Consider the following 12,212-nt stretch of genomic DNA (forward strand, 5'->3'; position numbering starts at 1 on the left):
CTGAAACTGACAATATTATTTTCCACTTTATTTTTAATTTAATTTTTTTTGCTTTCCTGCCTGTGACATGTAAGGATGTCTTGTGTGAAAATGATATATTGATATACTAAATTAATGACAACTCTAGTGGTTTAAAAAAAAATTAGTGATGACAATAATTAATTGGTGAATTAACTCCCTAGTTTGTATTTGCCTTTGACATCGTCTATGACGTGTCCTCTATGACAACTTGACTTTTATGTTTCACCATGCGGATTAAATGATCTAATGATACAATCCTTTAGCCTGGTTCATGCATCTTTGACCAAGCTGGATGAAAACTGATTTTAAAATGTCTCACACAGCCTAACATTAAGAAAATGTGTAAAATGATAAAAACAGTAAACGTTACTTAATGGTTGGCTGAATAAATGCAAATGCTTGTCCAGCCACATTCCTTACAGTGGGGTGCTCTTAAGATGTTAGAATAGCTGTGGAAAACCTAGTGACCGGATTTTCTTACTTAGTAGTTGCTTGTGGGAAACGTCTAACAAAAGACCATCCATAAGGGTTTGTTCCTGCCAGAAGAAGAATGGAACAGCAGCTAACATCAGGAAACAAACTTTAGCTATGACAATTTTTTTTTTCATTCTGTAGGCACAGAAAAGATGGTGGTGTCCTGGCATTTTTGACCATGTACTATGTCAATCCTTAAAATTTAGTTATAGATTTGGATTTTGTTGATATCCATATAATCAATCTCTGATATAGTGTTTTATTTATTAAAAAAATAATGAGCAGGTTAAGACAAGAACGGATGCAGGAGCGTGTAACCAAACCGGTGAAATGCTTATGCAAAACTTTCCTTTAGGTCCCTTTTTAACAAAATGTGAATTTTTGTATTTTGGGTTTTGGTTTGATGCTTGCAGGACCTAAAAATAGCTTCTGTAATATTACTATTAATATCCCTTGGTTGTATACCATTTCGGTTCACAGAGGGAATATGATTACCTTTATTATTATTTTCTAGTGTGCGTACTGTAATCAAAGAGCAATAGTTATTTTTGTGTATATGTATATTGTGGTAATGCTGCCGATATCTCAGGTTCTTAGCTCATCCACACATTTGCTGTTTTACAAGGAATAAATTGTAATGGATTGAGAGGTTGATGAGACTCGTTCAGTGCAGTTCTGGTTTGTCTTCAGCAGATCTTCAAGCCTTTTTATGTTGCTGACCTCATAACTTTTTTCTCTCTGAATGTACCCAGCCATTAATTTGGTTAATGCTATCTTTGATAGAGATGTTCAACATGTACCGTTTCATTTTCATTCTCAGCAACACATGCTGAGTGTTCAAAGCGAGAGCTTTGAAATGCAAATTCCACTTTTTGAATGATCTGGAGACATTTTAATTGCCCCGGGTTACTGACAGATTATTCAACACTACTGCTCTAGAGTCAGCATGAAGTACTCTGTCATCAGGTTGGCTGATTGAAGAAACTTTTGGGGATATGTGGCACATATTTCACTTAAAAAAACTTTTACCAGTCGGTGGTTGCTGGAGTACTTTTCTATGCTGTGGTGTGCTGGGGGAGCAGCACAGCAAAGAAGGACTCATCCAGGCTGGAGAAACTGATCAGGAGGGCTAGCTCTGTGGTCGGCATGAAGCTGGACACTCTGGTGACAGTGGCAGAGAAAAGGACATTAAAGAAACTGATGGACATTATGGACAATGCCAGGCATCCTCTGCACACGGCCATTAACAACCAGAAGAGTCTGTTCAGTGACAGGTTGCTTCTCCCAAAGACAAGAACTAACAGACTTAAAAACTCCTTTGTCCCACACGCCATCAGACTGTTTAACTCCTCTCTGGAGGGGAAACAGGAGGACAAAGGAGGGAACAACTAAGCTGTAGTGCCTCTTCACCTCACTGTGCAATACCTTTTGTGCAATACTTTTGTAAATAGTCAACGGTGCAATAGACTCAATACTTGAAATGTGCAATTCACTTGTATTTTTTATTTTTATTCCTATTTATTCTATTTATCCCCTTCGTATATTTTATTTATATTGTCTCTGTATTTATATATATGTGTGTGTGTATAACTCTGTAACTTCTGTCGGTGCTGTGCTTTTTTGGAAATCGAATTTCCCAGAGGAACCCACCCGAGGGATTAATAAAGTTCTATCTTATCTTATCTTATCTTATCTTAAATTTCTTTATCATTGCGTTAAACCAAGTAGCCTACTAAAATTCATACAGTTAAAATTTATTTGGATTATTTTTAGTCACTTTTTGTTAGCTTTTTGGTCCTTTTAACTTTAGTTAATTATAAATAATGTAAGGGTGGTAGGCTTATCAAAAAATAAATACGGGGACCCAAATGGCTCCCGGCGTTCCTGCTGCGCGATAAAACGCAGGAAAATGGTACAAATAGATTTTTAGAGTGAACCAATGGTGACGATCCCCAGTTGGGAGCATTAGGTGGGTTTTGTCGCTTCCGTTAGGTCGGCCTCTCAGTATGCGGAACTCCCTGCAGGCTTCTAGTGCTGCTGATGATGATGGGGAGGAGGAGGAGGATGTTGTGAAGGCAGGTTGTAACTGACCGAGCCACACGTTTCACTGAGCAGGCAGGCGGACACATATTTCGCATAATTTATTATGTTCCGGGACACTCAAACGGAGTGGCTAACCTTTTCAGCGGTTGTCCGCGCTCGATGTTTTCACTGATAAAAGAAGGACTGAATTCTGACAAACATCGCTGCCTCTCCGCCGTGACCGAGGAGAGCGCCCACCATCCAGGCCGTCATCGGCAGCTGGCTGGCTTGGCAGCGAGCATTAGCGGCTAACCGGCTAACGTAGGTAAGGTTATTCCCATTAACGCCTGTCCTCTGTGAACGCATTCAGCGCATATGTGTCGTGTGTTCTCAACTGTGTCATTGCGTTTGTTACGTTTGACAGGTGTAATGTGTATGAGACTAACGTACTGGTGGTAGCTAGGCAGCTCGCTAGCTAGCTTGCTAGCTAATCCACTCGTGACGTAGGAAAGCATACGGCTAGCAGAGGAGGGGTGAGAAGATGCTTCCTTGGCGTTAATGTTTAGGACGAATCAAAGCCAGACAGCCTGTTTGAAATATTTATCCATATATATAATATAAAAAAAAAATGACAGCACTACCACCGTGCACCAAGGACGGTTGTATCTGAGCTGGGAGGCGCTGACATTGCCTTATCACATTTCTTCTAAGTGCTGTTTGTTAATGTTACCTTCCTCTTGGCATACGTCCTCACCATGGCTAATCTCAACTTGTTCCAGTAAAATTTAGACTACACACCCAGACAGGCTAGTCATGCGGGATTTGTGCTCTGCAATCGCAACCCGTGACGGTTTTCTGTTGAAATAGTGTGCCATTGTGAAGTCCGTCATCACGCCTGAAGCATTGCTTAACAGTTGGATAATTTGACACAATGTTCACATTAGCTTGCGACATAAACGTTGGGCACTAACGTTAACGTGTGAAAACATTAGCACGGTTTCGTCATCGAAGAAAGAGAAAGTATTTTTTTTTTCATGTGGATACTTAGTATGTTAATATGTACAGAAATTTAAGATATACGTCAACATATTTTAATAAAGATGATTTGAGGGTGACTGGAACATAATGTTCAATGGATAACTATACACGGTCTTTTTTATTTGCTGTCATGCATGTCTTTATTGATATGACGACATTTAGGTGAATGAGATAATAAACCCAGGCTTTATGTAGATTTCACCGTTAAAATAGCTATCATATTAAACCAAAATTTTAAGGACACGTGATTATTTTGTGCTTTTGCAATACAATCAGTGAACGTGTGTTAATATGATGTTTCTGGTTATGTCAACATTTCAGCGTTTGGGCGAATGACTGTGGTAAAAGGCATTGCAAATGAAGGACATTGACTGATTGATTGTGGTCCCACAGGCAGGCCAGTATTTCTTGCTGGTGACAGGTATGGATTGGCTCAGGGAATCAGGCACCTTCCGTCTGTCTTTGAGGTGCTGAGGTGAACGGCAAAAAGATCCCCGAAGTCTCCTGTCAGCATTGGGCATATTTGTTTTGGGTGGATTTCTAAACCTTCAGGAATAAACTTTTAACATAACTGAATAGCTAGCCTTCATTCTTAATAATGACAAGATTATTTGCATGTGAAATTGTGTTAAAGTGTGAGTTAAACAGTGCAATCAATGTCCATACACTAGATCCAATCAATAAGTGGTTGTCTTTTCCATTTACCAGAACTTTATCAGAGAAAGGAGTGTGTCCCAGTCACATGTAATTCACCCAATGCATTACAGACTAGCTACAGATCTTTGACTATATCCTCTTGATTGATGATGGGGTAAAATTTGATTTGAATCTCAAAGCCTCTGGGGAGAAATGTAAAAATAGGCCAATCACAAATGGTTTCTGAGGACAAATATAATTTATTATACACTGGAGCTTTTAGGCTGGGGGGTTATCTGGGTGATAACGAAATTAAGCTTTATAAGATATTGTGAAACAAACATATTGGTATGTAACTTGTTGTTAAATCAAAACAAGGCATGAGTGTCCTTGTTTTTGTTTTTTTTTTTTTTGATTTAATGCACATTGAACTCAGCTTTGCCATTTTATCAAAAAAAAAAAAAGGTACCTGGAACCTGATTCAAATGAAGCCAGTCTTCGTCACACCTTGCAATGCAAATTATTAGCACATAGTTAGTTTTCTACAGTCAAACAGATAACTGAACACCATAAACGTGTTGGTTATTTCATTTTGTGACCACAATTTCAAGATGTAGAAACATGGCCAGTCACCAAGCATATATTACGAACTTCTATAAATCATTTTAAAGTTGCAGCACTCGTTCCTTGTAGGTTATGAGCGGCAGGGGACCAAAATATATCAATACTGGTCCAGTTGTTAAACACTGTACCATTGGTTCAATAAAATGATAATTTAAAAGTGATAACTCATTGAATAATAATAATAATGGATTGGATTTATATAGCGTTTTTCAAGGCACCCAAAGCGCTTTACAATGCCACTATTGTACTCTCGCATTCACACACTGGTGGAGGCAGCTACGGTTGTAGCCACAGCTGCCCTGGGGCAGACTGACAGAAGCGAGGCTGCCATATCGCGCCATCGGCCCCTCTGGCCAACACCAGTAGGCGGTAGGGTAAAGTGCCTTGCCCAAGGACACAACGACCAGGACAGAGAGCCCAGGGATCAAACCGGCGACCTTCCGGTTACAGATGCGCCTCCTAAGAATAATACTTTCTTAATCTACACATTATCCCTTACTTGTTTATGCGGCCTTGCTGACCTGATCGATTTCAGTAGCATTCTCTGTTTGTACTTACTGCTGTTTACTGTGACTGGCAGTAAATGTTAACCATGTTGGAGGCCCATGAATCATATCTGTCTCCTCTCCATGCTTACATAACAAGTGACTGCTTGCCTGCAGACCACTCTGAAGAGATTCATCTGTTGTGTTAATGTACATCATTATTTAGCCTTTGAAGATTGTTGTAATGTTGTGACAATTCTTTATTCCCGGTTTTTAGAGATAGGAAAAGGGGATCAGTACCACACTCGGTAATTAAAGACAATCAGTGAAGTGGCACAGTCCTGCCATCCTTATCTAAAAATAATGTTGTGAGCCAGTATCTCTGTGCTGGATGAGTCTGCCTGCAGCGCTACTGCTTCATAAAACAGCCATTTTGGCTTGGTACCAGGAAGCTTTCAGGCTGCCAGACCTGTGTATAGGTTCATTTTCCTGATGGTTTCATGAGATAATTGTTACATTGTATTCTCTATAGGCCTGTTGAATTGTCCATTTTGTAGTTTTTCTTTGCTGTGACAAGGTTTATGCTGTTGCCGCTATCCAACCTTGTAGAAGTTGTTCCATGTATTTTATTTATCTTTTAAAGCTTGAGCTGAAAAGATTATTTTTTTTTATTTTAAACCGCCGTTTCAGAGCTCATTTACCCATTAATGTTAAGTGACAGTTTACTTTTCCTTCTTGTACATCAGTGTGCAAAAGTCAGTAAAAAGCTGCCAGGCTTTTAGGGTATTTGAATAACTTTACCAAGTGTGATGAGTGTGAACATTAAGCTGACTTCCTAAGATGTGTCATCCCACTTGGCAGGCCTGTTTGAACTGCATCTTTGTGTGGCTCCTCACATCAGATACTCTTGGATTTAACAGTGTGGTGAAAGTTCACATTAAACACTGTCAAGCTTCCCAAAACCATAAGAAGGTATTATGTATCTGTGGTAGCTTAAGAATCAGTGTTTTAATACTGCAGTTTCAGTGAAATGTGTTAAACATTCACTCAATTCCAAATTGACGTAAAATAAAAATATAAAAATAAAAACATTAGAACATTTTAGCATGCATCAAGAATACTTTAATTCTAATGGTTCATGTCCCTCTGTGAGCAGCTTCTCTGCTCAGAAGTGGAGCTATTAGACATAATTACACCTATAATGTGTTTGAAGCCTTCTGTAATAATGTCCGCTGGACACAGCTGTGTCACGCACTGGTAGTTCTGTGGCTGAGGGGGTTAATGACCACCTTTGTCAGAATGTGTGACTATCGTGTCCCACTCATGATTTACATGCAGTCCATTTGTCTGCCCTGTTATCGTTGTGTGTCTGTTCTGTTTCTACCACACAAGCGCACATATCGAAATACGATATTCATATCAGGATTTATTTATATTTGGTGCAGATTCATTTTAAGCATTCTGTGTGGTGTCACTTCACTGAAGGTCGCTGCAATTTTAATGTTCATAGAGCGAAACCTTTTTTTCTAGTGTAATAGATGTAGTTTCTGACAGCTCTTTCTAATATTGTGTTGAGCATGAAAACAGAACTGGAAGTGTAAATGAGTCTTTAGGGGGACTGCGGGCTTCCTGTTTGAAGAAAGAGTCAAATTAGGTCAGAAGTGTTTTCTACAGTTAAAGCTACTGAGTCTATAACATAGGGCTGCTCGATTATGGCAAAAATGATAATCACGATTATTTTCACTGAAATTGAGATCACGATTATTTGACGATATTTATTTAACCCTTTAAGACCTACTATAGAACCAAGTCCACCAGAGCTTATATTATTTTTTTTACATGCTGTAGTGCCATTTGTGGGAGCATTTCAAGTTGCTATACATCAATACAACTGTTATAGCCCATATTTTAATAATATGTATGCATTAAGTCCATAGTAATTACATAAATTGCAAAAAAGTGCAATAAACTACAAAAAAAAATTGAAAATCGCTTTTGTTTTGTTTACATATATTTCTACTTGGAGAAATTTAAGAGGTTTATCCCTCAAAACTTTAAATACAATAAAGTTGCAAAAAAATAGTTTCCCACCACAGGAAATTTATTTTGAGTGTCTTCATAGTTTTATTTTGGAGATACAGCAATTTTTATATATTGCAGGAAAAACAAAAAACAATCCTATGATGCAAATTTGCAAAGAAAACAGCATGTGCATCATTTCACTGTGGGAAGTGTTACGAACAGCTGATAGGAGCGGCAAAGCGTGTTTCTGGAATATTATGTTTTTGTTCCTGCAAGCGCTTTTTATGCAATTTTTGCAAAGCTATATGTGGAACGAAACCATGACCGAGGACAAGCTGATGGCATCAGATGTAAGTACAACTCCTCCGGTTTCATATGCAAAACAAATTATTGCGCTAGCTTACACGGTTCAGGTTCTACAGGGATTTAAAAATAGTTACGCAAAACGGAGCGTGCTGCTCTGACCGGCTTTAAAGGGTTAACAATGACTTTAAAAAATAATATAAAATAGTGTGCAACACCACTGAAGTTTTTTTTTAAAAACTCTCTTTTCAACCAACGGCAGTCACTCTCCAAATAACTTCTGCTTAGCTTTCCGAGCTTCCCTCGGGTCCTCTTAATCAGCGGTCTCCAACCTTTTTTGCGCCACGGACCGGTTTATGCCCGACAATATTTTCACGGACCGGCCTTTAAGGTGTCGCGGATAAATTAGGGAGGGGCTAATAATCGGCTCAGTCATTTTTAATGATCGTTGAAAGCCCAGATCGTAATCGTGATTAAAATTCGATTAATTGAGCAGCCCTACTATAACATGTAACTAGTCCAAATGACATGGGAAAAGAACAAAGCAACACGGGTTCTGTCAGACATAGGATATACTGCTTCTCATATGTCTGTGTGATGGAGTAGATGCGGTCATGTTGTTTAATTCAAAAGCAACTCCTGGAACTGCAGTGAAATTGGCATATTTTCATAGATGTGCACAAGTTTTGCTGTTTGTTAGACTTCAGTAATTCATCCTTCAGTCCTTATGAATCAGGTTTTTTTTTTTTTTTATTAATGTGAAGTTTGAATCTTTTTTGCAGTAATTGCACTGATAGAGGTGTGGTCATTGTAAGATTATCTTAAGCTTTTAGAAAAGAATCCTGGTCTTAGCTTTTCAGTGGGAATGCATCAATGATGCAGTATGAACCACTGACTAAATTAAAGCTCCTTCAGCTGGATAACAGCCTTTAAGTGACAGTGAGAAACTGCTCTGGGTCCTGAGTGTTTGTGTTTCAGGGTGGGGTTTCAGTAGCATGGCCTCCTGTAGTATTTGTTAGTTTTAGAGTAAACGCTGTTTGGCATCGCATGATAGCTCAAGTAGATCACGTTACTGTGGTTTTGTTTTGTGCAATTAGCTGATGTGAACATTAGCAGTTATGGTGTTTTCCTCTGAGGTGTTTTAAGCTTCAGATTTTGCTGCTTATTCCAGAAAAACAAAAAGCAGAGCAGTAATTCTGTAATGTTTGATGGTTTTGGGAGGAAAGAGAGATACTTCAGACTGTAGTTTTACTGCAGCCACATTATAGTCTTTGAATTGAATGTCAGCATGTTGGTTTTGCTCTGATTATATTCACACTGAAAAGTTACAAGTCGAAAAGTTGAGCATGGGACTAAAATTGTCAATTTGTGTCTTGTGGTTTTAAGGGGATCTCACTGCTGTTCTTTTCTTTCTTGTGGGCTTCCAGTTCATTGGTTACACCTGCAAGTGCTTCCCATGAGGGTTGTCCTGATTGTGTCATAACTACTAACATGTTTAGCAGTGCTGTTATTTGTTTAACTAGTACATGCCCATGCTACAGTATAGTTTGACCAGTTTGTGGTGTTGGTTGTAAAATTCAAATGATTGTAAAATGATGGTTATAACAAGTTAGACAAATATGTGTTCATTGCTTGGTGGTTGCAAGGCAACATGATGGCGTTATACTGTATGATGCATAAGCGAAGTGAATATAAATTAATGTTACTGTTGTGAAACACAAATGATTCAGTGCTTTTGCAAGGCATTTTAAAAAAGGTTATCTGAGCTTGTCGTTAGGTGATTGCAAGGCGATGTGATGACATCATCATGATAACTATTGATAAGAGCTGTCAGGGGCCTGAGATGTAGCTGTGTGCCAAGGCTGGTTGCTGAACTCCTGATCCTAATGTAGGAGGATTTGTGAGACAAAGAAATAAATACACAGATTTTGTAAGTTATAGAACATGAGTGAGTTCCTCTAAAAAGCAGATCATATAGCTGCATAAATTATTGCTGAAAATAGCATGAAATGCCATGGCTGTGGGAATGTTAAATTGTTTTTCAGAAAAGTCTTAAGAGTTGAGCTTAACATAATCCTGGCCCAGACTTGTTTTTTTTGTATTTAGTGGCCAGTGCTTTGTCATTACTTTACAAGAGGAGATCCAGAGCTTGTGCACCTGTTTGTAAAGCTGCTCATGTTAAATTTATTCTCACAAAAGCAACTCAACTAATATTTTGAGATGGTGTTGTTATTGTGTCAGGGAATGCCTGCTAAACTGTAGTCATGCACTGTATGTTGCCTTAATATGAATGTTAAGTTGTCTGTTGTCACGATAAGGGAACTAGACTGGAGCTACAAGTGGCTTCCTGGTGTTTAATAGCCATCTGTAGAGGTGCTGGTTTAGTTTGCTGGACAAAGTCCAAGCTGTGAAGTGTGCTCATTCCACCAAGGCCCCTAAGCTGCTTACTTACCTCTCCTTACCCTCCAACAAAAACAACCAGGCAACGCATTATTGTCAACTCTAAAGTGCAGCAAGTAATATTTTGTAATATGTTTAGAGTGATTCTTTAGTTATGTCTATGTAAATGTAACCCAAAATTATAAGTTTTAATCTCCAACAATTCTGTTTATAGGTTTTTGTGGTTCTTCTTCCTATGTCGTCTTAATGTCCAACATATACCCTATAAACACATCCACACACCTTGTTTTGCATTTTGTTTCTTTGTTTATAGTAGTATGATGTCTTGTGAAATTTGGTAATATCAGAAAGCATTTCTGATATTATAAGTTTAATTTTATAACAAATTATAATTTGTTATTTGTTCGAATACCACAAGGACAGAACAATACAGTTCTTTGTCTGCTCTTTAGCTGAAAAGGCTCCAAATGCTTTATTCCATCTTAAAACCACCTCCATGTGAAACTTCTGCTGTTGTGTGGGGTTAAAAGCCTTGTGAAGAGTTGGTGTTGTGGACAAAGGTAGTATATATATTGTACATAGAGGAAAAGTGGAGAATGCTGCAGAGCTGAGTGGATTTATACTTTATTATAGTTTGACATTTACTGAAAAGTCACAACTATACATCATAAAACCCAATCTGACCCCATTTTGTTACTCTGAAAAATTACGCTGCTGTTTGGTGATATCCAGTGTGTGCACCAGGTGCTTTCATTGTGCAGACACAAGCTTATTATATTGTGGTCATAAAAACATACAATAATATATATTTTCTTCTTCTTTGTGTGTTACAGATTGGACCCAGTCTTCTTCTTCTTTTATGGGTTTTTTTTTTTTTTGGAATAATCATAATGATAGTAAAGGAGCTGCATTTCAAGTATACACCTGAGCTTTCTCACTTGTGATGGAGAGGTACCCTTAACTCAAGAGGCGACGTATATCCTGGATGCTGTGACATACAGGACATGGTCAGTCCAACATGGAGAAAAAGAAAATGTGCCCCCGCCTTCTCGACTACTTGGTAGTGGTTGGAGCAAGGTAAGCCCTTAGGCAGACATGGCACCCACTACCCTTTAACCTTAATACTTTTTTCTTTAGTGTCTTGACATATAATAGGCATACAAAGTAGACCTCTTGGTTTTTATATCATCTTCTATTTTTACTCTGTTGAAAATTCTCAGCACTTTTGAATGCATCCTTGCAAGTGTTTGAAGGTTTTTGGAAAACTGCAACCTTGAAATCTGATGATTTCACAGCTTATGTTTTTGCTTTGGTGTTTATACAACAGCTCAACCCTTATGAAAAATGAAGAAAAGTAGTATATTGTTTCAAACATAGTGACTGAGCCAAAAAAAAAAGTATTGACATAATACAGTGAAATCAGAGGGGACTCTCAGTCACTGTGTCTGTTTATTTGAGCGGTTGGTGATTTAAGTGTTTAAGAACAATTTCAGATTTGTTATTGGATGGAATGGTTGTTGCCTCATACTTCCTCTGCACAGATTTCCAAACAGTTCAAACACTTCAGTTTGAAATGCTAAATTGGTTACACATTTGCTTCTGTAACCACAGAAATACTATCGAGGCTTTGTTCAATGTTTTTGTTTGAACTCTGTGGTTTCCATTTCTTCCTTTATGAAATTTGTCTTTCCTTTTATGTCTTTCATATTAAAGGGAACCTGTTACACCTCAGATACTCTGCTAGATTAGCTTTGGTTATTTCACAATTTAAAAATAATCTTAATGTATCTTGTAGTGGGCGTTGGTGCAGCCCCTCAGTTCCTCCACTGTCTGAAACAAGCTGTTTTAGCATATTTCCTTCTTCCCCTTAAGCCAGCTTTATTCAAATTGGCTGTCGTTTAAAAAAAGAAAAAAAGAAAAAAGAAAAGAAACAGGGTCTGAACAGAAAGCAGGTAACAGTGAGAGCACAGAAGTCTGTCTTTTACATTCTTTTCTCATATTTGCTGTCGCTCACATTTGACACATAAATACACTAATGTCTTGATTTGATATTTTGATGTTTCATGTAAGGGATTTGAAGCTCCCCTCTTAACATGTGATAGGAACTCAGTTGCAGTTGCATCAGGAATTAGTTGTAATGTGCTCAAAGAACACATTAAGCAATAATTCTGGGCACTGCTGACAAAT

General features: G+C 38.1%; 1 protein-coding gene across 19 annotated transcripts in view; it reads left to right on the forward strand.

The window, feature by feature from the left end:
• The first annotated feature begins 2,481 nt into the window (after positions 1-2,481).
• The window catches only part of madd (MAP-kinase activating death domain), a 53,812-nt gene continuing 44,081 nt past the window's right edge, over positions 2,482-12,212 (forward strand). For 17 of the 19 annotated variants that reach the window (XM_076884978.1, XM_076884983.1, XM_076884985.1 and 14 more), the window contains exons 1-2: positions 2,483-2,842; positions 10,859-11,102. In XM_076884978.1, the coding sequence (XP_076741093.1) occupies positions 11,044-11,102 (59 nt within the window). In that variant the 5' untranslated portion in view covers positions 2,483-2,842; positions 10,859-11,043. Of the gene's footprint in view, positions 2,843-10,858; positions 11,103-12,212 lie in introns of all 19 variants that reach the window. The other 2 variants (XM_076884951.1, XM_004558048.6) reach the window with 1 other exon arrangement.

This window comes from Maylandia zebra, linkage group LG1, assembly GCF_041146795.1.
Source record: "Maylandia zebra isolate NMK-2024a linkage group LG1, Mzebra_GT3a, whole genome shotgun sequence".
NCBI classification, from domain to species: Eukaryota; Metazoa; Chordata; class Actinopteri; order Cichliformes; family Cichlidae; genus Maylandia; species Maylandia zebra.